Raw genomic sequence first — 27,986 nt, forward strand, 5'->3', positions numbered from 1 at the left:
GGTTATAGCTCCGGCTGGCTGATTTTGTATTTGGCATCGATCAACAGTCAACGTTCTTTTGTTAACATACGATCTCTTTATTAAATAAACAACAACATCAACCATATATGGAGCTTCAACGAAAGTGAATGGAGGCCATGATGATGGCTGCCAGTTGGTCGTGCTTGGTAAATCATGAAAGTGATTTTGAGAATATGTTTAATATGTAAAATATTATATATAAAAAACAGTGTAAAAGAAAGGGAGAATTAGGGAAGTTGTTACAAAACAATATAAAAGAGACATGGGAGGTTAACAGGACCAACAATTCTACAGTTTAATACAAAGCTCAATTAGATTCTTAATCCACGTCTCCCAGTTCCAGATACTTATCAAGTTCTAAGAAATATATCAGGGTGTGGCAGCACAAGAGAACTTACACAATATCAACGTGATATATATATATATATATATATCATCTAACTGTGGCAAGATTAACATGTTTAACGTACGTGAGGAGGCCATGTTTGAGACATGGAGCTAGTTCGTTTTCTCCCAAAAAGACGAATATTTATTCAGTGGATAGAGATCTGAAAAGGATTTAGACGTAGTCTGAGACTCATGGCTTGACAAGTTCATCGCACCATCAGTCCCATCTTTATCAGCTTCTTTTTTCTTCCACGATTTCAATTCCAAGTCATCCATAATCTCAGTTTCATTTGAAACTACCTCCTGAACAGCAAGCCTGCCTTCAAGAATGCTGAGAACTTCAGTCATAGTAGGCCTTAGTGCTGGAGAGTTCTCAGTGCATTGGAGAGACACATCAATCACAACCATTATTTCCTCTCTGTTGAAGGCCTTACCCAGCCTTGGATCCACCAGATCCATCACATTACCTCCGTCTTTCAATTGGTGCGCCTGATAACAACAGTACATAAATGGCAGCCTTAGATTAAGCTCTTAATAGAGGCCCTAGAGGGACTTCTATTAATTACTCTAAAAAAGACATGTTCAATAATATCTGGTAAGATCAATTAACATAAATTTAATGGTGCATATGGGATGTTGGTTACCCAATCACGCAAATAAAAACATTCTTCCTCTGACTTTTGAGCGGTGTTGGTCTTGCCACTGATAATTTCCAATGCAACAATCCCAAAGCTATAAACATCTGCTTTCTTGGTCAAATATCCATGCATTGCATATTCAGGAGCCATGTAACCGCTACATAATAAAAATTTCATTTATTACAGTAAAGGTAAAGAGCAAATAAAGCCAAATGCCCTTGAGTCAATTTTTCTTTTTCTTTTTTTCTTTTTGCCTTTTATGGTGTCACCTTTAATTTAATCAAAATCATCGTCATTTTCTTAAAGGAGATGTTTACTACCATGTTTGCATTTTATTCCCTATGTGTTATCCAAACAAATATAAATAATAAATATTTAATAAATTAACAATTAAAACTAATTAACTAACCGAGTTCCAGCAATTCTGGTGCTAATGTGGGTATTTTCCTCCTCATAAAGCTTGGCCAAACCAAAATCAGATATCTTGGGATTGAGATCTTTATCAAGCAACACATTAGTGGCCTTGATGTCTCTATGAACAATTTTAAATCTTGATTCTTCGTGGAGGTAAGCCAAACCTCTAGCAATCCCAATACAAATCTTGTGTCTTGTTGGCCAATCCAATTTTAACTGGAGTTCTTCCGGGCCTTCATTTTATAATGTAATATAAATCAGACTACATTCTCATATAACGATGATATTTGTCATAAGATATTGAATAATCACAAAGCAAAGCAGGCCAAAAATTTAGTAATTTACCAAATAAAGCACGAGCAAGACTATTGTTATCCATAAACTCATATACGAGCAACAACTGATCTCCTTCAGCACAGCAGCCATAAAGCTTAACGAGACAAGGGTGTTGCAAAGCAAAAATCATGCCTATTTCATTTAGAAATTCACGATTCCCTTGCCTTGATTTAGCAGATAGTTGCTTAACTGCAATTGTTTTGCCATCTGGGAGAATGCCCTGCGTTTTTGGACAAGATATATAATGTAACAGGAAAGTTGAAATGGAATTTCAAGTAAGCAGGAACCTGAAATTGATCATGCATGCAATTTAATAGAAAATTTCCTCTTGTGCACAACCTTATAAACAGGACCAAACCCTCCTTCTCCAATCTTATTACCAGCATTAAAATTGTTGGTTGCTACTTTGATTTCCTTTAAGGTAAATATGCCAGTTTTAAGATCCAAGCCCTTAAGATCTGTTAGGAAAAGCAAACAAAAATTAGAGAGCTAGAATTCCCAACAAATCGAGACAACAAAAGTGGAAGATCATGCATAAGGTGAAATAATTAGAGAGTTTCACATGCAAGGATTGGTTAGCATGACAACAACAGCAGATGATTTAGCTGACCAACTACTGTGGTCCTATATAGCCTCTCCAGCATAGTATATTGTTGGGGCACAAATTAATGGGCTATGCTTGTAAATGACTGTTATGGGTTATGTATGGGCTATGAAGTATGAGATGTGAGTGTAAATGAGAGAGTCAATAGAGAACGGGACATGTTTTTGTAGAGGGAATAGTGTGTCAATAAGATATGGGCAATGTTCTAGCTTAATGAATGGGAAAGAACCTAACCTATCAAAGGTCAAGAGTGTTGGTGTAATTTATGTTCCTTTCTTTTGTTTATCTTTGTTCTTTTCATTTGAGTAACGGCTATAACAAGGGGGTGATTTTGTTTTTCCTATTCCCAATCTATAGAGGTGCATAATTCCCTATAATATTAGTCAAGTTTCCATCATTCCCACTATTTTAGCCCTAGTTCCCATGCACATCTATTTTGTCTTATTTCCCAAGGTAATTTCGCTCTCTTCTTTTCTTGGTTCCTAACTACCCTTTTATTTGCAAAACCTAAATTAGTTTCTTTAAGGCCATAATATTACCTATGTCTTGTCGATCTTTCCCCCAAAGGAAACCATTCTTTCGAAGGATAATGAGTACCACCAGTATGAGGAATACACATGATCCAACCACAATTCCAATGATAGCTCCAGCAGAGAACCCTTTTTCTCCTTTTTGGTCATCAGCAGAGAACCTTTCTGGAGGAACTTTGAAGTCTGCAACAAAGAATAAATGCTTATAGTCTGCATGATGTAAGGTAATTTATAAGAAGAAAGTAAGTTATATTAATGTGACAAATATTTACTTGGGGTCACAGTGATGGCAGATATTAGAGGTCCATATACACCTCTAGTGGGAATTGCAGTAGTTCCTTTCCCTGCCCAGTATAAATGGATCTCCAACGTACTATCGTTCACATCAATGTTGAATTCCCTAGTGATGCCCTTACCAGCTCCACCAGCTTCCTTGGCAATGTCAAAATCTTCCAAGTATTTAAAACCCTGTGAAAATACAGCACTGAATTTCTAGCTTCAAAAGTAACGTTTTCTAGCAGTAGAACCACGCATGGTATGTGATAAAAATGTAAGAAGCAATTTAAACAATCAAATAGAGTATGTTTCTTCTCATCACTCACTTGAATTGAAACATCAAATATGCGTGCACCAACGCTGCTATATGTCTGGTCATCAGAAAACATTATCTCAGCAAAATGGAGCTTTACTTTATAATTACCCTTCAACATACATAGGCCATAGTACTTAAGCGACGATGGGCTGAGGCGGGCTGATTGGTAGTATTCTGAGCCATTGACATTCAAAGAAAACTTATTTTTTCCTAGACTTGCTACATAATCAGCTTTATCATTAAACATATATGTTCCTGTGCTGCTATAAGCCCATTTGTCTTTTACATTATAAAAGTATGAAATGCCATTTTGATTGAGATCATCTTCATATTCATTCCCCTCAAATTCCATCTTGGGTCCTCCACAGTTTATGAACAACGAATCATCTGTATGATTAAGATATTACAACATGTCAACTAGGAGAAAGTGGCTTTGCTTAGCAAAGTTTTTGTGGTGCATGAAAACACGATTCTTAACTCACACTGAGGTGTTACTGGACAAGGTAGGCCCTTCTTCAGGCAAAAGGATCTATAAGACAATGAATAGTTTGTTTCAATAGATATTTCAAAGAGATATATATTAAAAAAAAAACTAAATTTAAAACAAGGATGCCATAGCAAGAACTTACGCATTTCTTCCTGAAGATGAAAGGCTAGAAGCTAAGTTACTGTCCATCAATAACAGTAAGTGGCCAATTACAAACGTCAACATTGGTTCATTTGAAATGCAGTCTCATCTAATTGATAAACAAAAAGAATGAATCTTACACTAGCAAGTTCTGGCAACTAGATGCAGAAACCTCAGTAAAATTGTTGTAAGATAAATCACTGAAAGAAAAATATCATGAAATTAAAATTTTAGTTTCTTCGCTAATTTGGGACTTCCAGTTGTATAGAAGGCGACTCTAGACTTTGCAAATAGAGAAATATTAAGGAAATAAGCTCTAACATATTATATTTGTTCTCCAGCACCCAATCTGGAATTGTTCCATTCAGATAATTATTTGCCAGAAACCTGCATCACAATTATTAACAGCACCACTGGTGATTATCATTGATATATGTTTTTGATAGAATATCCGCATTCTTTTCTTTTACACTTCTCACCAACAAATGCAAATGTATGCTTACATGTGATTAAAATTCAATCCTTGAAATGAGTCAGGGATTGAACCAATCAACCCGTTAAAACTTAGGTCTCTGCAAGAAAACGAAGTAGTTAAGGCGCAAATCAGTAAACCACGACCGATAATCAATTAGCTAGCCTGAAAAACCCAGAATACAAGAACTTTAGTATAGGAAATGGTGAGAGAAAGCCCTAAATGCATCCATAAAATACTAGGAAATTTCACCAATCTTTAGCCAATAAATACCCATAGATGAAGCAACTCACAAAGTCTTTAAGGTTTTTATTTCGCCAATGTACTTTGGAATTAGACCGGTAATTAAGCAATTTCTCAATATCCTGAAGTCATATAGAAAGGAGGATATAAGCCACTTTATACCAAACCCAAATGAGTGATATAGCGTTTGGTATGATGGTAGAAAAGTTTATAACTCACAGTCGTTCTAGACTCTGTAGATCCTTTAAGTCAGGAAATTCCATGGTTGCTCCACTCAAATCAGATATTCTCCTGAAGTGAATATGGCTCTTTAATTAAAAGAAATTAATTCTTCGTTGAAGAGTAAATAAATTCAGAACAATTTATAACTTATGTCCCTCAAAGAAAAAATAAGCACCCACAATTCTTTCAAATTTTTCAATAATGATATGGTAGAAGGAATTGGGCCTTCCATGCCTGTGCCCTGCATATTCCTAACAAAAACGTAAAATTCTCTTAAAAATGAAAAGAAAGTGAATAGAACATAAAGTCAGTTTCTTTTTAGACTATAAGGAATGTTTAAACTCAAGGATACTCACAAACAAACACATTTGGTCCAATTCCCAATAAAACTTGGGATCTTTCCTGATAAAGTGCTTCCATCTATCCTACTGCAAAAGGAGTTGTAAGAGTGATCTCAATATTTAACAGACTTGACCAAATATGAAGAATGATGAACGTAACCAAAAAAACAAAACAAAACAAAACAGTTGCATGGCATGATATCACTCACAAATCAGTGAGGTTCTTGAGATTTCCAAATGTTTCTGGTATTATCCCTGTAAAATTATTTGCAGAGAGAAGTCTGCATTTTCATAACACGAAATGACACATATATTATAGTTAGCACCAAACGAGAATGCAGGGAATACAGAAGAGGAAAATCGGAAATTGAAATCGATTAACAAGTTTTTTTTATTTGGGGAAAAAGCTACAAATGAAAATTGCTAGAAGAACCAAAGACAATTTACAATCTTCGTAAGTCGCTCAAATTTCCCAGACTTTGAGGAAGATGTCCTCCTAGCTGATTATCTTCGAGGATCCTATAAGCATTAATACAAACTCATTCAGCGACAATATCTTCAATTTTGAAATGAGAATGGCTTTGACTCCAAAACTTACAGCTCCTGTAGACTAGCAATTTCACCGAACTCTGCAGGAATTGAACCACTAATTCGATTCCCCACCATGGACCTGAAGCACATATAAGCATTAATACAATCTGTAATATAGTTTCACTGAATTTGCATGCCTTGTTCATATATTTTGCAAAAACACCGTACAGATTGGTAATAGGGATGCGAGTGAAAAACGTCGGGATTGAGCCATTGAGGTAGTTGTAAGTGAGATCACTGCTCAACACAACAAAGTTTCTGTCAGTAATTATCAGATTCTGATGTATTGTTTCACAATGATTATATATGCAAGCAAAGGATCACTTACAGTACATTCAGCTGGGTGAGATCTCCGAATTCATTGGGGATAACTCCAGATATATTCAGCCCTCTCAACATACTGTCATTGACAAATTGTTGTATCACTAAACACTAATGATTCGAAAATGTATACAATTTAAAGCAGCCATGGGTTAATTGATGTATAATCGAGAAATTTGAGTTAATTTGTTCAAGTTATTTACGAAAAAACTTGTCTAATTACCTTACTGATTTCACTTATTTGCTTTTAAATCGTTTAAATTAAGGCAATTCAAACTCCTTGGATTTGGCAAGTAGCTCGTGAACGTTTAAACTACTCATTCAAACTTATTAGTATAGCAACTTAATCATTCACTTTTAACAAAATATTTTCTAATTTCAACTGTCATGTAATATTTAAATTAGTCAATATAGCAACATAATTAGAGGTAAGAAGGAGGAGGAGGCATACATATTGGTGACATGGCAAACGGTGCCGTTTTGGAAAGAGCAATCGCAAGTGACATTGCTGGCAATTTGAGTGAAACGACTGGGCACGGACATGTTGATCATGTAGTTGTTAAATCCTTTAACTGCATTGATGCAAGATCTTTGCGTAACCTTCCAATTCACGTTGTTGCATTTATCAGATATTGCCTGAAGAGCTTTCACTGTATCGCATAAACACGTCGACTAATTTAATTTAAGTGAACAACAAGCTTGTGTGGTTAACTCATTTTTTAACATTCTATGCCTCTTAATTATTTATGATTTTGAAAAGAAAGCTTCCCACAAAAGAAAAAAAAAAAAAGGATTACGAGTAAATGCAGTCGCAGATAGGAGAGTGATTTTCACTAAATTCACAAAATTAGTACACACAAGTCTGGTGTAAAGTACTATATATTATCGGTTGCATTCTTTCTCGTGCATTTGAATTATACTTTATCTAAGGTTTTATATTATATGATATTCTTTCAAAAATATTATTTACTCATTCTAATTTACAAGACACTTTTAAAAAAGATTTAGCATCTCAAAATATTAGAGACTTTGATAAATAATAAAGTTTTATTAATAATATTTTTATTTTCAATATTACTCTTGTTATCATATATTATCTCTATTTAATATTCTTTCACAAATAGAATATTAAATAAAAAGTATTTTTTAAAATTTATGTTTTTATTTTAAAAAATATAAGATTGTAAGATGTATTTAATGAGCTTTATTGGTATGTAAATTATGTCTAAAAGTGTTTTATAAATTAGAATTGAGAGAGTATAAGATATTTTGGGTCTTTTGAAAAATAAGTAATGAGGGTTTTCCAAAAATACTTAATTAGGGATGTAATCAATAAGGTTTTTTTTAATTAAGATACCTTATTAAATAAAAGTAAATATAAAAAAAATGTGCAATTTTAAAGACAATTAACTAATCCATTAACAGGTACAACTCAATTAAAAATGTCTTATGATATTAAATAAAGGGACCGACTATCTATAATATTCTTAACTGTTAAACATACATTTAGTACTCGATTGTGCTTCGAACAAGATTGCTTTCAATAGAAAACACTTGTGAGCAATCAAAAAATATGCATTTTGCATATAAAATTATTGGAAGACTAAAATTAAAGTCCCAACATATTAAATTTATAACAATTAAGTCTTCAATTTTTTATTTTTGTGAAAAATTAGGTGTAAATATTGATTCAGATAATCATAAATTTATAAATTTTAATTGCAATCAAAAATTTTTAACTCTCTATTTATGGTTAGGATTTTTGTTTATAATTGTTTGAATAAATATTTATAACTTATTTTTTAAAAAAAATATCGAAGACTGAGCCGCTATAAAATTTTATTGTCATTTTTTTTAAATTATTTGAAATAAAGATGAAGATAGAGTTCTTAGAAAACATGACAATGGGGACCCAGACAAGGGTGGCGATTTCGCAGGGGCGGGCCCGGTGTTGCCAATTGACGACACAATTTCCCAAATTTAAATGGACCGGACGTGACCTAACAAAGTTGGAACTATCAAACCCAACAAAAAAAAAATGAAATATTCTATATAAAAAAACTGAAACATTTTTTGGGTACATACATTAAATGAAATAATCCCACCAAAATAGAAGCCGAAGATTAGCCCCAAAAAAAATTCCAAGCGCAGAGGAATCTAGGATGTATAAAAGATTCCGCCTGATGAAGCCGACGAATACAAATACTATATTAAAACAAATTATGAGAGCGGGGTGCTGGGGGAACAAATGAGTAACAAGAAGTAAAAAAAAAAAAACAAAAACAAAAACAAAAACAAAAACAAAAATCGCATCTTAACTCGAGATTTAAAAATTTGAATTTATGGGTCCTTTCATGTTTTTACATATAATCACTTATCAAGTTTAATTTTATTTTATATTAGATTTTTTATATCAACTCAACTCTATTCACATTTAAACATTCTAACAATAGTTTTAAATATAAACACATACATTTAGTGTACTAACAATTAACAAAGTAACTTAAATTATTTTAACACAATAAATAGCTTAAAGTATATATGATTATATGCAAAACTAATTAATTAACAAGTAGTCAAACGGTAAATCCATGAGCCAAAAAACCTAACGGTAAAGAAAAAAAGTAATAAAAAAAAACGTAGGAGGGAATATAAGAGGAATATTAGAGAAAAATAATAATTCACATAATGGTTGGAAAAAAAGATGGAAGAGGGAGACTGATGGATCAAGAAACACGCATCAAAACTCAGACAAATTAAAGGAAAATTATGAAAGTTCTGTGTCTTTTTCATGGTGAAAAAGTTGATAACCTGGAAGAGCATACAATTAAAAACAGAGTTAAATAAATAAAACATTAAAAGTTTGTCCTTTTGGTGCATGCTATAGTCAATATATAAGTGCACTATAAATGAAACGCAGAAGAGGTTAAAGAAAGAAAGAAAGAAAGAGCAAGAAAGTGGTCAAAAAGAGAAAAGAAGAAAACGTGGAATGAAAAAAAAAAAAAAAAAAGCAGAGACCTTCATGTTGGGGAATAAGCTGAGCGTGGGATGGAAAGTGTGGCAAGAGACAGAGAAGCAGAAACCCAAAGAAGAAAGGGGAGAGAGCTTTGGAGGATGACATGGCAAAGTCCATTGCAAGGCCAGCAAGGTTGGTTTTGAGGTGTGAGTAAAGCTAAAGGGATGGATCCAGAAGCTTAAAACAAAGAGATAAAGATGAGAAAGGACCGACAAGAGTGACAATTCGATTGTTGGTGCTAGCTCATCATGCGCGTTACTCATCCTTGATTTTATTTTAAAGGGCAAGACTTCTATACATATTTAAATTTATATATTTAATATATTTATATTAAATTAAATTATGACATGTGAATTTTAATGTATTAATTTAATTAATAATAATTATTTATTATAGAACAAATAATCTATAAACGTTTTAAGTATATAAGTTTTTCTCTATTTTAAATTGATCTCTCCTGTTTATTTTAAATTTATTTTTAATATTTTAATATTATATTATTAAAATAAAAAATTTATAAAAAATATAAAAATTTTAACATTAAATTTATACTATTCAAAATACATTTATATAGTTAATTTATAAAAATTATAAAAAATTAATATTAAATTAAATTATTTAGATTTTGCTTGTCTTGTTTAAAGTGCATTTGAATAGTTAATTTATAAAATTTTAAAAAAATTTAATATTAAATTAGATATTCCTAACTAAATATGAATTGGCCAGATGATTAATTATAAACATACTTATTAAAACATTTTATAATTTTTATACATTTTTATTTTGATAAATATAAAATAAAAATAATAAGTTCTAAATTTGAAAGGTCTAGATTTTATCAATAGTGATAGGTAATATTGTACTAATATCTATTGAGTATCGAAGACAATTCAAATTTAATATTAAAATTTTTATATTTTTATATTAAAAAATATATTTAAAATGAATGGTAGAGATTAATTGAAGAAGAAATCAAGGACTCAAATGAGCCGTATCCCTGCTGAGCATCCTATGCTCATCACTGTGATGAGCATGGGATGAGGAAACTTCACTCTACTCCCTGCACTTTTTCATTATAAGAAAAATTATCATGTTTTAAATAAGTTAATTAGTTAAAATTTACTTATAAAAATATTTACAGATAATTTATAAATAAAATTCTCACAATAGTAGCAAGATTATTAAAAACAAATACTTCCTCCATTAAAAAATGTAAGGCATTTTTTGAAAAGTTGGATATTTAAAAATGTAATACATTTTTGTTTTTAATCTTTTAAAGTATAATCATTAATTTTTTTTTTAAAGTGTCCCTATTGATAATAACTTTATATTTATTGTAGGGTGTTTAACAAAGATAAATATAAAAAGAGAGGATTAGTTAAAAAATAAATAATTATTTTTTAAAAAAAATAAAATTTAATTAAAAATATTTTATATTTTTAAATTGTGAGGACAATAATTATACCTTGAAATTTAGAACAAGGATGTACTTATAAGCAAAATAGATATGCAAATCGACACAAGTAAACAGAGACGAGTGAAATATTTATTTTATTTTTCTCCTTTTAACTCCATTCAATGTTGATATAGAAAAATAAGAAACCTTTTTTAAAATGTATTTACTTCCCTGGTCTTGAAAATAAAGTAAATTTAATTGACTTTATGCTTATTAAGAAATGATAATTATAGTTTTAAAATTATTAAAAAATAAATTAATTTTTAATTTTGCTAGTATTTATAATTAATAATTATAATAAATTATTTTCTAGTAATTCAAATAATAATAAATAAATAAGAAAAAAAATTAAAAAAACCATCTTTATCCTGTATTAAGAATAAAAAACTTTTTAAAATTTACCTTGTATTAATAGCTGGTGACAGTATCATGGGTCATCCGCGTGAGACACGAATATGATCAACAGTAGCTAGCAGTCTAGCACCGACACTGATCGTACAGAAATGGATGAGTTTGAGAGTTTGGTTAAAATTGGCAAATTGACCCTTATGCTAAAAAAAAATAAAATTATTTACTCAAATATTACACTTCTAACAATATTCCCCTATATATTATATAGTTAGAACTCGGTTCATATTAACCAAGTTTCAATTTTTTTTTAGATTTTGCACTATAGAACTTGGGCTACATTAGCCCGAGTTGTGTACTTGTGTATATATATATTAAAAAAAAAAAAAAAAGGCAAAATGTAGGCTCAAGATACTTTGTACCCACTTCCTCTATATCTGCACGTTCCCCGATAATAAACATCAATACATGGTGGGTGGCCTCTTTTGCTTTTAACATATGTTTTTCTTTCCTTTTTTTTTTTCCTGGCAAAAGAAGACCCAACAATATAATTGAATAGATATATAATATAAATAATATATTATGTATCAAAAAATAATATACTATTTTTTAATTATAATTATAATAATTATATACTTCAAAAAATTATAAAAATTATGAAATAACTACATAATCAGTAACAACATAAAATTACATAAATTTAAATCATAATATATAATTTTAGGGTTAGATTGTTAAAAATCATTTCTCCCTTCAATGTTTTTCTGGCAACATCCTATAAGATGGGACAATATCATTTTTAAATACTCTATCTATTAAAAATGTAAGGTATTTTTACTCTTTCAAAGTGTAATCATTGTTTTTTTATTAAAAGTATCATCATTGAATAAATCATTTTACATTCATTTTAGGAGTCCAATTTTTTTTCAATCAAATCTCACTTTCTAATAAAGTAATTACTCATCTTTAAACTAACATTCTCTTTTTATATTTGTCCTTATTTAATAAAGTATTCACTCTAAAATAAATATAAAGTAACTTATTCAATAAGGATACTATTGATAAAAGATAATGATTACACTTTCAAAGATTAAAAATACCTTATATTTTTTTAACGAATAGAGTATTTAAGAATGATATTGCCTCACCCTATAGGACGTTGTTAGAAAAACATTGAAGGAAGAAATGATCTTTAACATTCTAACCCTAAAATTATATATTATGACTTAAATTTATGTAATTTCATGCTGTTACTAATTATGTTGTTATTTTATAATTCTTATACTCCCTCCGTTCAAAAATATAAGACATTTTTAACAGAATCTCATCCTCTAATAAAGTAATTATTTATTTTCAAACTAACCCTATCTTTTCATATTTACTCTTATTGAACACCTTACAATAAATATAAAGTCATTTATTAATAAGGAAACTTTTGATAAAAAAAAAGTAATGATTACACCTCGAAAAACTATAAATACTTTATATTTTTTAACATTTAACTTCTCAAAAATATTTTATATTTTTAAATGGAGGGAGTAATTTTTTAAAGTAATATATTATAATTATTATAATTATAATTAAAAAATATTTTTTAACAATATTATAATTATAATTAAAAAATAATATATTATTTTTCCATACATAATATATTATATATTATATATATATATATATATATTCAATTACATTGTTGGGTCCTCCTTTGCCAAAAAATAAAAAGAAAGAAAAAACATATGCTTAAGCGAAAAAGGCAACTCACCACACATTGATGTTTATCATTCGAAAGCGTGCAGGGATAGAGGGAGTGGAGCGCAGAATAGCCTAAGCCTGCTGCCTGCATTTTGCTCTTTTTTTTTTTTTATATATACAAGCACCGAACTCGATTTAGCATGGGCCAAGTTTTGTACTGCAAGATTAAAAAAATTAAAATTTAATTTGATATGAAACTAATTTTAAATTTATAGTATGTAAGGAAATATTTTTAAAAGCACAGTAATTGAATAAATATTTTTTTTTTTTTAGCATAAGATTCAATTTGCCGTTAAAATTGCTCCCTCCAGTCATGTAATGCCAATGGCGGGTACAACCGTGCGAGTATGGAAATGCATGTCACTGCTGGGCAGTCTGGTCGCTGTCTAATTGCTTTAGGGGAGACTTGGTCAACCTTATCTCATCTTTGCGCTACTGATGATTAATTACTAGACCCCAAGATATGAGCACTTTGTCGATTGTCATAATTCCCCTTTCAACAGATCTTTCATGCAAGTAATAATAATAATAAATAAATAAATCAGCGTTAATTTTAGAAATACTACCTCTCATCTAAAATGTAAAACACCTTGAAAAAGTCGATTAACATTAAATTTATTTTACAAATATATTTATTAATTAAATTTTAAAGAGAAATTATATAAGAAAGAAATTAAAGATAATAATTAAGATTCTCTAGGACCTTTTATCCCAGTAAGAGGAGTCCAAATGTAGAGGATAGAGATCTGTTGCTGATGTTGATGAAGCAAATGGCTCGTCCGCTGATGATGTACTTGGCCCTTGAATCTCAGTCATCCTATTTTCTTCTATCTCATTGTAATACATCCTCATCATCTCCAACTTCTTCTCATCCAATACATCACTTGACTCTGTAACTATCTCCTCAACTACACTTTTGCCTTCAAGAATGCTTACCACTGTAGACATGGTAGGCCTGTGCGCTGGGCTGACATTGGTGCACAGGAGACCCACTTGAATCATCATCATTGCCCCCTCTTTGTCAAGGTCTGATCCCAACCTTCGATCAACTAACTCCATTAATTTTCCTTTTTGTTTCAAGAGACGTGCCTGCTCCAATTAAAATACAAAACTGACGATTGATTCCATGTAGTTGAAAAGAATGAAAAATTGCAGGGAATAACTGAAAGCCTTTTCTGGTATAGCTCAGAAAGGAAGCAATCAAAACCATAGTAACAAGCATATATTGAAAGATCTCATTGTAAGACATTGGTTAAACTTTTACTGAAACAAGAAAAGAACTGATAAAAAATGTTTCAATATCTTAGTTGGAAATTACTGCAATTTACTCGATGTTGTGCTCAACGTGAAATGGCTTTCAAAGGGTCTTTGTGCCACCAAATGAAAAAAGTCATACACCCAACAAATAGCCCCCTTGTAGACATTGTTATGGAAAATAAAACTGGCATGATTACTGGAGAGGTTGAGAATAATTTACCCAGTCAAGAAGATAGAATGCTTCCTCCCTTGCTAGGTGAATGGTGTTACTCTTCCCACTGACAATTTCTAAAGCAACAATTCCAAAACTATAGATATCTGCTTTGTCGGTTAAATAACCATGCATTGCATATTCAGGTGCCATATATCCACTATATATAAAAAAAAAAATACATCCATGACATTCAATTAGTGACATTAAAAATTACAAAGTCAAATGTATCTTTTAGTCCGTAATAGATTGAAAAATTAGAGTGTGATATGCCAAGAGAATTCGTCACAGCTCAACCATACGGACAATATATTCACCAATAAAATTACAAAAACTAGAAGTTTAAAGGTAGGAACTCACTAAGTGCCAGCAATTCGAGTGCTTATATGTGTATCATCCTCTTCAACAAGCTTTGCTAAACCAAAATCAGATATTTTGGGATTGAGATCTTTATCAAGCAACACATTAGTAGCCTTGATGTCTCTATGGACGATCTTCAATCTTGATTCTTCATGAATGTAAGCCAAACCTCTAGCAATACCAACACAAATCTTGTGCCTTGTTGGCCAATCCATTTTTAACTGAAATTCTTCTGGGCCTTCATTTATGAATGTGACAGAAATTAGACTACCTTGTCATATAATCAAAGTATACATGTTATATGATATTGGATTTTTATAAAACATGCAAAAAAAAAAAAATTGGTTAAATAACTTACCAAATAGAGCACGAGCGAGGCTATTGTTATCCATGAACTCATATATTAACAATAATTGATCACCATCAACACAACAGCCATAAAGCTTTACAAGACAGGGGTGTTGCAATGCAGAAATCATGCCTATTTCATTTATAAATTCACGATTCCCTTGTCTTGATTTAGCAGATAGCTGCTTAACTGCGATCATTGTGCCATTTGGGAGAATGCCCTACAATTTTGGATATGATATAAAATTTACAGGGAAGTTAAAATGGATTTTCAAATAAGCAAGAAATGCAAAGAAATTGGTCAAGCATGCAATTTAATAGAACGTGTACTGATGTGTACAACCTTATAAACAGAACCAAACCCTCCTTCTCCAATCTTATTAGCTGCATTGAAGTTGTTGGTTGCTGCTTTGATATCCCTCAAGGTGAATATGCCAGTTTTAAGATCCAAGCCCTTAAGATCTGCTAATAAAAGCAAACAAAGATCGGGGAACTAGAATTTTCATCAAATTTTGAGCCACTACCAGGGCAAGATGATGCATAAGGTGAAATAATTGCAATCTTAAAATAAGTCAGACACCTAAATTCATACTGCTGAAATTACAAAAGCTCAATTCCAAGCAGAAGTTGCTTTGAAATTACCTTTGGCTAGCGGACTTCTTGGTCCTATACAGCCTCTCCACCAAAGTACACCAAATACCAGGATCACAATAACTACTCCTGCAGCAACAATTCCTGCAACAGCCCCTGGAGATATTCCATTTTCTCCAAAGTCTTTTCGATTTTAACGAAGCAGTTTTAGGTATTGGATGATTGTGATAGCATCTAAATGATGGCAGAAAATTTAAAATTAGTACACAACCCACCAGAATCCACTGTTATAGCTGATATAAGAGGACCATATACTGATTTAAATGGGATGGCAGTTGTCCCTTTTCCAGCCCAATATAATCTAATCTCCAAGGTATTACCAGTGACAACAGTAGGGAATGGCCTTGTTATTGCCTTCCCAAATCCTCCTGCTTCTTCAGCAATATTGAAATTCTTTAGCACCAACTTTCCCTGCACGATTTCAGCCAAAACCTTAACGCTTCATGATGGCTACAACCGCTACAAGTTTTAAACGTTTTGGGACTATTGGAAGTATTCTAGCAATAATCTTATACCGAAAGTCAAAAATACTGGGAAAACAATCCCTGCTAAGTGATATTATGAATATCGGGTGTGAGAAAACTTGAGTCCGTATGGAAAAAAGAGGATTTCCATCCGAATGAACAAATAAATTCTTAATGGTTGCATAGTTATGATTCTGAAGCATATCAAAGTGTCGATATCAGTCTAAGTCAGCTTAGCATGTTATGCCTACAAGAAAGGGTCAACACTTGGGCTAATGCTTATGGTTTGATGTGCTCCTTAAAGGAAGAAAAATGATGCTGGCACGTACCTGAATGTAGACGTCGAATATACGTCTTCCAAGGCTGCCATATGTTTGATCGTCAGTGAACACTATCTCTGCAAAATGGAGGTTTACTCTGTAGTTTCCATTTTCTAGGCAAAACCCATAATAAGTCAAAGAAATGGGAGAAACGCGTGCATTCATATACAGCTGAGCATCGATCTTAGAAAGCCTCGACCCATTTGAATATACAAGCTTGTTTGAATTAGCTGTACTATCCAAGTAATAACCAGTGGTGCTAAGAGCCCAGTTTTCACCCGGCTGGAGGAATCTAGCCGGTCCAGCTTTATTTGAATCATCTTCATATGCTTTATTTCCACTGACTGTTGCCACGGTTCCACCACAGTTTATATAGAGAGAGCGCCATCCTGGAAGAAGTAAAATAAGGTGGGAAACCGTTGAAATGAACGAAGTAAAGTAAGAAACTTGCATTAAAAGTTGGCCAGGAAAAAAAAAGAAAGAAAGAAACTTGCATTAAAAAAATAATGATGATGGAAAAGAGGCTCCTCCAAATTAAATAAACTAATAATACTGCCTCGCATTCTATATATAGGTCATTATAAAATAATTAATGATCATTCACCCCAAAAAAATAATTAATGATCATTTATACAAGTCACTTTACATTAAAAAAAAGATAGATAGTTAACTTTTTTTTTTTCAATTTTGCTCTTTCACAATTTTTTTTTAGTAGATTAATAGGTTACAATGTTGCATATGAGAAAGAAAATATTTTTAAAGATGATAAATTTAGTGAGGGTAAACTAGAAAATTTCTTTCTTTTCCAAATAATATCAATCATTTAACTATTTCACATTAATTTCAGCAAGGTAATTAAAAGTAACTTGTATATATGATCGGAGAGATTATAACTAATAAGTGGTGGAACAATATCTTAATATACAAGCATGGTATGAAGTCTGTGGTAGAAATTTTCCTCCTTGTCCCTTCAAAATCCATATTCCAGATGCTAAAGCAATAGTCAGATATCATGATTTAAAGTGTGACGAAAAACAAATTATAAGGAGACTTACTTCTAGAACAGCTGCTGCTTCTCGAGCACACAGGCTTTCCCCTGGGGAAAGGTAAAATGGGCAAAACCAGTCAACAAAATCCCATCGTAGGAGGGATAAGGTTTAAGATACATATATGTAATGAAAATAATTTACATGTAGCGTGTAAAACTTACAAGTCGCCTGTTGACGAGTTTGTAAAAATGTTCCTACGGCATAAAGGGATTGTTAAGGATCAAAGAGGTTTTTGGAGTTGATAATGAAATAAGAATGACACTAAAGTCCTAGAACAATAAATTTATAACAATTACGTCCCCAACAAAATTTTTAAAAAAATTAATTATAAATATTAATTCAGACAGTAATAAATTCAAGAGTTTTAATTATAAATAATGGTATTTAAATTTTAAATATAACTCTTGTTAGAGACTTTGTTTGCAAATGTTTGAATAAATATTTACAAATTATTTCTCAAAAAATTATCGGGGACTCCATTGTTATAATAAATTTCTTGTTATGGAATTTTATTATCATTCTCCTAATAACAAATGCATATATATGCAAGATCTCTTACACATTTTCTTTTGAACATGCCTGCTGCCCTGAGCTATCGACGCTGAAATTATTGTATGAAAGATCTCTATGTACAAGTAACAGAGATACAGCATACGTTTCAGAATCGTAGAAGAAACAACAAAGAGTCAGCAGGCAACCCTAAGGAAGCCTAAGAATATCAACGTTAATATTCACGAGTGTAATTCAATGAAGAAGTATGCATGCATGAGCAGAAAAGTTCCAAAATGATTTCCTGTATTGCTCGCCAGGTGAGCAGCCCGTCTACTACCAAAGGAAGAAAACTGCATCCATCGACTGAATGGTACAAAGGAACGGTAAATTGTTCCATAGGTCAAAATAATATAGAATGAGAAAGGAGCTGAAACAAGTAGTTCATTTACGTCCCTCTTGAAACTCAAAAAAATAGACAATTTAAAAAAAAGATAGAATGGAGTGAAATAACGACCTAGATCAGAGTAAGAGTTTAGAAAAAATTTCAATTAATAGTAAATAAGAGTATTTTTAGCATGCTCCTTCCCCCCTCCCTCCAAAATCATAAAGCCCACAAACTAAGAGTGTTTAAAACTAATCCAAACTAATATGAACCGATCAAAATCAACTATAGATAAGGTTTGATTTGGTGTTTCTTTTAGCAAAATTAATTGGTTCAGTTTAGTTTAAATTTTTGTTTTTGAAAATTTGAACCAAACTGAATTAAGTCTTGCTATATTTATTATACATATTTTTTATAAATTTATCAACAAAAATTCCCTTTTCCAAATTTATTTATTTGTAAATCATTAGTAAAAATAAGTTATAATTAGCTAAATATTATTTATAATTGTTTAAGATAATTTTTTTAATTTTATAATCAAGTATAATAACTTGATTTTTAATTGTTAAATATGTTAATTAATTGTTAAAAAATATTCTTTTGTGCTCAATAGACTTTTTCATTGTAAATAATAATTAATAGTTAAAAATTATCAGTAAACATAAATATATTAGTAATTATGAAAAATATCTCATTAAAAAAGGTTAAACTTGATTCAAACTTAAATCAAACTAAATCAAACTGCTTGAAAATTAAACCAAACTAATTAAAAAAATAAATTTTAAATTATAGTAAATTAATTGGTTTGGTTCAGCCTGATTTTTCCTTAAAACCAAAATGAACCAATACTTTGAGCACCCTTACCACAAACAATTATTGCTAAAGTCACAGGCCCACAATACATTCCAATCAATGCTGCATGCCCACAAATTTGAAGACAAAAATGCGATTGCAAGTTCGCCACCAACAAGGTTGAGAGCAGGCTCCGTCCTTATTTTTTTTTTTTTTCAATATATAAAGAATCAAAAGGATAGATGTGCACATTTAACCATCAATTATTTTTTTCAGACAATTGGATAACTCATACTATTAGATGATGCACCAGTGAGAGAGAGTGTGTGTGAGTCCTATACTATTAAAAATAAGCGGACATTAGTAAGAAATGGATGACAAGAATATATTGATTTTGATAGTGGATAATTTATTTTACACCACTCCATAATATAGGTTATTCAGTTATTTTTAAAAAATAGTTGTTAACTAAATTTGTGTTTTTATCAAAAAAGAAAACTTAGATAACAACAGTATTCAAGGGAGAAAAGGTAACAGTGGAAGAATCCAATGAACATGTGGAGCTACACCAAGAAATAAACTACTTGCTGAAAGGGTAGAAAAGATACATTATGTCATGAGTCCAACCTCAACAAGATGATAGACACTCTTTGGAGCTAGCTCCATCCCTGGTGATTCTAATAATGACAAGGATTCGGCGAGCTCTAAAACAATAAATGGAATGCCTAAAATAACTAATAGAAGTTAGATGTAGTGAGAAAAACTAATCTTTCATAATGTGACAAGTTAAGGTTCAAATTCTTGTTAGAAGAAGTGTTCACATTTAATGCTTGATAATGCCTCAAATAGGACTATCTCTAATAGGATAATACATGTGGGTGACCAAAAAAAAAAATGCTTAAAATACTTTTTATTTTTAGTTTTATTTTTATTTTTTATTCATATTAATTATATGATACACTATGTTCTAAATTGAAAAATAAAATTGAGTATTTTAAAATATAATCCGCCCACAACATTATAATATGCTATATTATTAAAATCAACTATTTTCATACATCAAGAAAATTAAAATTATTATTTTACTAATGTTACAAAAATATTTTTATTGTTCATCCGAAAACAAATCTCTGTTCTGTTGAATCACATTTTTTTATTATCCTTTTTATTTTTCCCATGAAAGTACTAAAATTTACACCCGCCTGACAGTTGGATAGAAAAAAACAAAATCTTACTTTCTCGTTATCCAAAAAATAGAAAAACTTTACTCCCTCCGATCTTAAATATAAGAGTTAGTTAAATTTTTTTTTTATTCCTAATCATTATGAGCTACAAGATACTGATATTTTAGATTATCAGATATTCTTAAAAAATAATACATAATTAAATTTGTACATTTACTTTATCTTCAATCATCTTTATCTCTCATATTTTTTATTTTTTCCCAAGCAGCATATTCTTGCATGGTATGCACCATATTGATAACACTTCAAATCAAATGATTAAAAGGAGTATTTAAAAAAAAAAAAAACTAACACACAAACTCCCTATAAGCCTTATCAATTAATCCAACATAACTTCTCTCAAAATCATCCCTGTTGTGAGATATTAGACATTTACTATTAACTATATATATTTAAGGAAGCAAAAAAGTACACTAATCTTCTGACTCACTAGGCATCAAGCCACTATCTTGACTTAATGATCTTTTGTAAGCCACCCAATAGATGTCAGATTCTTATGTACTTTGAATCTTGGATATAGAGGCAATAATTTAGATTAATCCAAATAAATTGAAAATATTTTAAAATCAAACTTGAAAACTTGAAAGATTTTCTTTACTTTGAACTTATTCAAGCAGTCTTAATAAACTCAAAAAAATTAGAGCTAAGCCCAAACCTAAATGGACTTAGCCCAAAAAATTAATTTTTTTATTATTAATAAAATAATTTTAAAATTGAAAATATTAAATTTTTAAAAAATAAAAATTGAAATTAGATAAAAATTAAAAAATGAGATGAAATAATATCTAACAATTCAGATATTTGGCCAACCTGAATAAGCCCAAAAGCATGAGTAATTAGGTCTGGTTTTGGCTATAGGCTTGTTTATATAGTAAGATATTTTAATCTCAATCTGAATAAGCCTAACCCCCAAATTATGGAATCTACTTTGATATAGCCTTATATTTCCATTCTACTATACAGTTTCCATGGTCATGTATTTAAAAAAAAAAAAACTAACACACATTTTTGCATAAATAATTAATGGTTAAAGTATATTTTTAATCCTCTAACTTTATATAATATATTAATTTAATCCCTTAATTTTATAAATTACTATCTTTTTAATCCTTTAACCCTAATATCATTATTTTTAAATGATTATTTTTTGTATCAATCATTAATATTTTTAAAAAAATAAATTTAATATGTCAACATTTAAAAATATTTTGTTAATATTTAAAAGTTTAATGTAAAAATTTATTAAGATTAAATTAACAGTGTTGAGAATAAACAACTAAAATGATATTTTTATAAAGTTATAGAATTAAAATGAAATCGTGTGTAAAGTTAAAGGAAATATATACTTTAGCAATTATTAATTTAACTAAATTATTTAATTTGTATAAATTACATAATCTGTTAGGGACGGGGGAGTATCAAACAACGTGTCGTTGGAATGAAAGACGGAGCGACCTTTGACAGCGGCGAAGCTGTTTGACCCTCAACTCGTCTGTCAACGAATCGTCGGTGCATACGGCATACCAGTGGTGAACCTCTCACCATGGTCGCTGGGTGGAGAAGATGAAGAGTGTAGCACTTAGGAAAGAAATAGCAACAGTGGATGAGAAAGGTGAAAGGGGCAAATGAAGAGGCAGATGGATTTTGAAGAATTTATGAAAAAAGATTGTTGGATACACATGTGGGACACAGTAGGATAATTTTACTGGACAAAATTCATATAACTTGATAATCCAAGACCACGTAATAATCTCTCTGTTACCCCTTCCTTTGTCATTATCGTTTCTTTCTGTAATCACCCAGGGCATGGATTCCCATTTTCATATATTTTAGGAAGAAAATAACTCTTCTTTCTAAGTAAATAATACTACTACTGATTATTCTGGATACTCCATCAGAAACCCAAAAAGGACATTTTCTACTATGTTGACCGGATAAGATATGAATTATTGAATTTAAGACCCCAACATGTGAACCATGGAAAGAGAACTCACATATCAATTGTTTCCGGCGCGTTACCTATCCATGGAGGTATTGGTCCATCGAGAAGGTTTTCTGTCAAAAATCTATTCAAAAAGAATTTCAAGAAATTGATATGTAGAATATCGGGGGGAAAAAAACAGAAAATGATATGTAGAACTAATTAATTAGCAATGGATACTGGCAAAAAAAAAAAAAGAAATGGATCAGCAAAAGGAAAAAGATCCTTCTATAAAGCCTTTTTTTAAAAAAATCAATTTGTACAAAGAATTTGACTTATTCACATTGTTACCAAGGTTTCTTTTATTTACTAAACCGGTATGACTGAACAAAAGGTTTAACTTAGACAATGACAAAGAACCAAAAATCTAAAGGTAGAGCATGTTTTTTCTCTTTATCTCCTGCAAAATATTAGTTTCTATTCAATTCTTATATTTCCTTTTTCTTTCTCCCCTTCAAAAAGCATGGCCTGATCCCCTGACAGGGTAAAAAAAAAATATTAGTACTTTGAAGAGGTATGTATAAATGAATAGAATGGGTTTGGCTTTTCATCAGATGTGACGATTCTGGCCAGTTCACATGAAGTAGATCACTTTGTACGAGCCACGGCAGCCTAAGACCATCACGCATGAAGAAAAGCTAGGCTCACGTATGATTAGTTAAAATTCACATCAGAAACAGCATTTGATGGGGTGCACATGGGCCAAGTCAAGCCGGACATGAGCACATCCCATTGCCCAGCCCAATGTGCACTTCATGCTAACTTGGTGCCTATTAATTTGAACCGAGTTTGGCCAAACTTAAAAAAATATTTTTAAAAAAAGTTAAAAATAAAAAAATTATTTATTGACAAAAATATAATTATCCTCATTTAAAATATACTTTATATAAAATTAACATTAAGATGTAAAATAACAGTTTTTAAAATTATATATGCTTAAAAATTATTCATTTATATATATTACTAAGTTTAAAAACTACTTTAAAATTTTTAAAATGATTAAAAAACTAAAATCATAAAAAATATTAATGATTATCATAAAAATAAGATATTACGTTAACTATATCAAGAAATATAATATTATAAAACAATTATTTTTATGAAAAGATTTAAATAAAAAATACATTTGTTGGGCTTGGGTAAGACAAGGCATGGACTGACTCTTACTCGATGCCCACCCAATGAACCTGAATGGTTAGTGCAAGGCCAAGCCATCGGGCACTTGCATAGCCCTAGCATTTGACATGTTTGTAGTAGTCATTCCTATAGAGAAGCATCAAAATGTCAACCCTAGTGTGGTGTTCATTAGCTAAATTTGATTTTGCTCTTGAAGGATCTAAAATGAAACTGAAAATTTGAGCCTTAGATGCAAAGAAGCTGGCATTGGCCGGGGGGAAAAAAGATTCATTACATGTATTCTCTCTTCAGGTTTGCAAAGCTGTTTGGAACATGTCCGCTCAATTTGTTGAAGCTGAGGTCTCTGCAAAAAAAAACACACACACACATATATACGCCCAGAATGTCTTGAGAAACACAAAAGAAAAGGAACGTAAAATAAAGATGTCACTATATTAATCAAGACAAAGTTACTACTGCATACTCTTGATCTTCGCATCATGTTTTCCCCCAGCTTGAATGCCCCTTTTCGCACGGGGGATATTGTTTTATAAAGAAATAAATGAGCACTTACATAGTTTTTATAGCTGTCATGTTCCCAAGATATTCAGGTATAGTTCCATTAATATTGCAATTCCTCAATATCCTGTTCAACAATCAGATTGTCAGCGAAGAGGCATCAGCACCTCATGTTTATTTTCTATATCCATAAGTAATTGTATTAGTGAGACAATGGTAGAAAAAGTGGAGCAGATTTTTTTTTTTTTGGCCAAAAAGCAGAGTTGAAAAATATTAATTAAAACAATTTAACTCACAGTCTTTCCAACTTCCTTATTTTACCAAGTTCTGGCAAAGGCGCCGAATATTCAGATCCATTCAGATCACTAATTATCCTGCGCATCATTTTCAGTCATGGATAAACATAAAGGCAAGTTAGCTTTCAAAGCTGATCCTTTACAATGCAAATCATCATATCATACTTACAATTCAGTTAGATTTTCTAGAAGTGAAATTGCAGAAGGAATTGGGCCGCTTAAACCACTCCCTTGAATCCTCCTGCCAAAAAAAAAAAAAGAACCGTTGATTCATATTAAAAAGGTGCCATTCAAGAGTTGAAAGCAATTAGAGTTCATGAGAAAAAAGAGGCGGAGGAAGTTTCTAACATTCTCTCGAGACTCTTCCAGTTCTGAATAAAATCCGGTATCTTTCCAGAAAATTGATTGTCGCAAATTCCACTGCGTCATGTGCGTTGCAAGGAAAAGCAACTGTTAGTTTAGACTTTTGAACTGAAAATAACAACATATATCGTTTATTGATTCATCAGGAGAATAAAGCTTACAACTCCCGCAATGCAGTGAGATTGGCTAATGTGGTAGGTAACTCTCCAGTAAAATTATTGGAGTTAAGCAGCCTAGGTCGACAACAACGCGACAGATTATGAATGTAAGCAAATGGAATTCAAATTTCAAAGCATATAGACAGTCAATGAGCATATTGACATAAGAGTATATGATTAAATTTGAAGATTGCAAAGAAGAAAGAAATCGAAGTAATGAACCCCCCCCCCCAAAAAAGAAATTAACAGTGATTATAAATGGCAAAACAATGGCTTACAATCTTTCAATCTGGGTAAGATTTCCAAGCTCCGGAGGAAGATTTCCAGAGAACTGATTTCCAGATCCCTATCCATTTCAGGTAAAGTTTAGTTCCACCAGAAAGTTTCATGAAATAAGAATGGCAACGATTTTTGCCGGGATTAATTGACAGCACTCACAAACTCCGGAGAGTGGTAATGTTTCCTAGCTCTGGTGGGATTGTACCCGTCAAACGATTTCCAAAAACCGAACTACCGTGATTAAGAAAAACGCGTCATCAGAGTCATGTTAATAAGACGAAACCAGAATCATATTCTCTATACTCAAAATAAAAACGAGAGAGGGGGAAAAGTACATTATGGAAAGTTGCATGGAGCCCCATTCTGGAGGGATTGTACCGTTAAGGTAATTGCGAGTGAGGTCACTGTACGCACAAAGGAGAACGAAGTAGAGTGAGTATGGAAATCAATTGACGAGATAAGTGCCATGGCCTAAATGCAAATTTCATATGGTGCAATCCCTAAATGTGAAATCAAGTTTTAGAGAAACATACATCTCTGTGAGGTGAGGTAGCCTCACCAGTTCTGGCGGGAGAGTCCCCGGGAGACTCTGTGATTTCAGCCGACTGCACGTTTATTCCGCGCCATGAAGATGAAGATGGTTAAATAATAAAATTTGGGATAATTATAAAATATTTTTTTAAAAAAATGATAATAATTTATTTATTATGAATATAAAAAAATTATAAATAATTTATTTTTAACAAAAATAATTTAATAATTTATATAAATTTATTAATGATAAAAAAATTTTAAATATTTTAAGAAAATTATGATATTTTGAGGGATTAAATTATCATTTATATATTTTAGATGAATTTTATTATTATTTTTCAATATTTTTTCCTATTATTTCTTTCATTATAATTTTAAAATGTTGATATCGAGCTTCAATAATGTGAATTTTTATTTTTATGATTTAATATGTTAATAATAATTTTATAAAATATTAAACATAAATTATTCGAATTAAATTCAATAAACTCATAATATTTGAAAAACAAGTCAAATTATTGTGGTTTATAAATTATATGTGCTAAGTGTAGGCAAACAAAATCTAATGATAAATCATTAAACATAAATTATTCAAATTAAATTCAATAAACTCATAATATTTGAAAAACAAGCCAAATTATTTGTGGTTTATAAATTATATGTGTTAAGTGTAAGCAAACAAAATCTAATGATAAATCATTGTAACTACGCTAATGGAAAATGTCCGTATCATTATTTTATTCTTTATTTACTATTTGTTAAGTTGACTGTCAATTTATTTATTCTTTGAAACTCTTTATAGGGCCTTAACAAAAATTCTAAATCTTTGTGCAAGTGCGCGAGGATTAATTGCATGTTAATCCTTTTTCTGATTGAAAAATAAGAAGATTCTATGACGCTGGATACTCATAATCTGGTATACTGAGATGTCACTAACTGTTAATTTTTACATGACAATAATTCAATCAACAAACTATCAAAGAAGGGGTGGTATATTTGCAATAATAATCGAGATTATGAAATTTTTGACTTGTTGGGATGAGAGAAGCATGAATCACCCTTTTTCTTTTTTTGGGACCAACAAGCAAAAATGATTTGAGTGCATGTACTTGGACCAAAATTCAGAAATTATTTATTTCTAAAAACTTCAAAATGTTAAATATTTGAACGGACACTCCAAATTCCTCAAAGTACGAGTGTTAATTAATGCCAGAACTTGATCTTTTAACATAGTAATTTTTTAAATTTGGTTGCCATAAATAATTTTTTCCCGCGTATCATATGAGAATAATCCAAAGATCGATCTGAAAATTACACAGTTTCAAGAAAACTCAGAAAAGAAATCCAAAGAATCTCATCACAGAATCGAATTGCTGAATAAATAATAAAGTGGAGATTGGAGAAGATCAGACCAGTTAGAGAGACGTACATATGTGTAACGTGACAGAAACTATCACCAAGAGAGCAGTTGCAAAGGACAGCGTTGTCATAGCTCGATGTCCAGTTACGATCACCACTGGTTGTACATGGATCTACGTCCAAGTCCCAGTCTTTCTTCCCCAGTTTCTCAGCTATCTTTCTCAGAGCTTCCACTAAACATTCGCGTGTGTGCGTGTGCAGACAGAGAGAATAAGATTCACTCATGATAAAATACAACTATATATATGTTCAAAATACAGCGTTTATATATGTGTGTGGGTTCAGTCAGTATGTACCTTCACCTGGTGGAGTGGATTGAGAAGCAAGAGTGGAGAAGAAGCAGAAGAGAAGCAGGAGAAGAAGCAGACATGGAGGATAAGTCAGGCTCTTCATCATGCTGCTTTTTGATTCTTGATTGGATACCGGGAAAATGCTTCTCCAGCTTTATTGATTCTGCTTTTAAATTAACTTTTGCCTGCAAGCCCTGCAATTTCTTCCATGCACGAACGGCTGGATTTGTGTGAGACATGCGGCTAGGATCGCGTGTTCTTCAGTGACACGTGGCAACGCATATCTGATTGATGATTGGATGGACGGTCAGGATGTGCGCATAATTCGGAGAAATGCACCACGGGCCCTACCGGTTTCCGCGCCAGATGTGAGACGAGGAGGATGACTAAAATTTAACAATTTATTAAAGAGGAACCAAGTCAATCGGCCCTCGGTTTAATTCCAGACGACCAAGTCAGCTCTTCATTTGATTCCATGCGACGAACTATCCCACATGCATTGATTCCAGGTGATAGTTGAGGTTTCATTGGAATAATAGATAAGCCAAT

The 27,986-nt window shown here is 31.3% G+C and overlaps 2 protein-coding genes across 5 annotated transcripts; both read right to left on the reverse strand.

Annotated features, from left to right (window-relative positions):
* Positions 1-257: 257 nt before the first annotated feature.
* LOC129315701 (probable LRR receptor-like serine/threonine-protein kinase At1g53440) lies at positions 258-9,592 on the reverse strand. 2 transcript variants are annotated; one of them, XM_054959660.1, is made up of 24 exons: positions 9,359-9,592; positions 6,792-6,990; positions 6,348-6,419; positions 6,188-6,256; positions 6,027-6,098; positions 5,876-5,947; positions 5,638-5,709; positions 5,444-5,515; positions 5,267-5,338; positions 5,085-5,156; positions 4,916-4,987; positions 4,654-4,722; positions 4,472-4,537; positions 4,291-4,350; positions 4,152-4,190; positions 4,005-4,051; positions 3,533-3,909; positions 3,203-3,398; positions 2,940-3,113; positions 2,136-2,254; positions 1,806-2,016; positions 1,456-1,693; positions 1,053-1,203; positions 258-897 (listed from the first exon to the last, which is right to left on the reverse strand). In XM_054959660.1, exons 1-24 carry the CDS (start codon positions 9,471-9,473, stop codon positions 520-522), a joined length of 3,084 nt encoding a protein of 1,027 aa, XP_054815635.1. In that variant the 5' UTR covers positions 9,474-9,592; the 3' UTR covers positions 258-519. The 2 variants fall into 2 exon arrangements, with proteins under 2 accessions (XP_054815635.1, XP_054815636.1); XM_054959661.1 differs by having other exon boundaries at positions 6,792-6,940; positions 9,359-9,379.
* Positions 9,593-13,508: 3,916 nt separating this feature from the next.
* Positions 13,509-27,222, reverse strand: LOC129315705 (probable leucine-rich repeat receptor-like serine/threonine-protein kinase At3g14840). 3 transcript variants are annotated; one of them, XM_054959668.1, is made up of 23 exons: positions 27,158-27,222; positions 25,728-25,799; positions 25,530-25,598; positions 25,354-25,425; positions 25,194-25,261; positions 24,919-24,990; positions 24,743-24,814; positions 24,564-24,635; positions 24,395-24,472; positions 24,154-24,225; positions 23,875-23,943; positions 22,477-22,548; positions 18,132-18,197; positions 17,734-17,766; positions 17,579-17,619; positions 16,533-16,912; positions 15,955-16,150; positions 15,731-15,862; positions 15,432-15,550; positions 15,099-15,309; positions 14,741-14,978; positions 14,390-14,540; positions 13,509-14,001 (listed from the first exon to the last, which is right to left on the reverse strand). In XM_054959668.1, the coding sequence occupies exons 3-23, from the start codon at positions 25,554-25,556 to the stop codon at positions 13,609-13,611; spliced, it is 2,634 nt and encodes an 877-aa protein (XP_054815643.1). In that variant the 5' UTR covers positions 25,557-25,598; positions 25,728-25,799; positions 27,158-27,222; the 3' UTR covers positions 13,509-13,608. The 3 variants fall into 3 exon arrangements, with proteins under 3 accessions (XP_054815643.1, XP_054815642.1, XP_054815644.1); XM_054959667.1 differs by having other exon boundaries at positions 15,432-15,553; XM_054959669.1 differs by lacking the exon at positions 18,132-18,197 and having other exon boundaries at positions 15,432-15,553.
* Between the last annotated feature and the right edge of the window lie 764 nt (positions 27,223-27,986).

This window comes from Prosopis cineraria, unplaced genomic scaffold (assembly GCF_029017545.1).
Source record: "Prosopis cineraria cultivar Desert tree isolate PC_DT_omini unplaced genomic scaffold, ASM2901754v1 PC7, whole genome shotgun sequence".
Classification (NCBI taxonomy): domain Eukaryota; kingdom Viridiplantae; phylum Streptophyta; class Magnoliopsida; order Fabales; family Fabaceae; genus Prosopis; species Prosopis cineraria.

Coding starts and splice junctions, on each gene's coding strand:
- LOC129315701 (XM_054959660.1), bottom strand. CDS start 9,473: ATGGACTTTGCCATGTCATCCTCCAAAGCTCTCTCCCCTTTCTTCTTT. Junction 6,991..9,358: donor GCTTATTCCCCAACATGAAG/GTCTCTGCTTTT, acceptor TATGCGATACAG/TGAAAGCTCTTCAGGCAATA. Junction 3,114..3,202: donor TGCCATCACTGTGACCCCAA/GTAAATATTTGT, acceptor TCTTTGTTGCAG/ACTTCAAAGTTCCTCCAGAA.
- LOC129315705 (XM_054959667.1), bottom strand. CDS start 25,556: ATGGGGCTCCATGCAACTTTCCATAAT. Junction 22,549..23,874: donor AACCTGAAGAGAGAATACAT/GTAATGAATCTT, acceptor CTTTTTGAATAG/ATTTTTGACAGAAAACCTTC. Junction 16,151..16,532: donor TATTCGACGTCTACATTCAG/GTACGTGCCAGC, acceptor GAAATCGTGCAG/GGAAAGTTGGTGCTAAAGAA.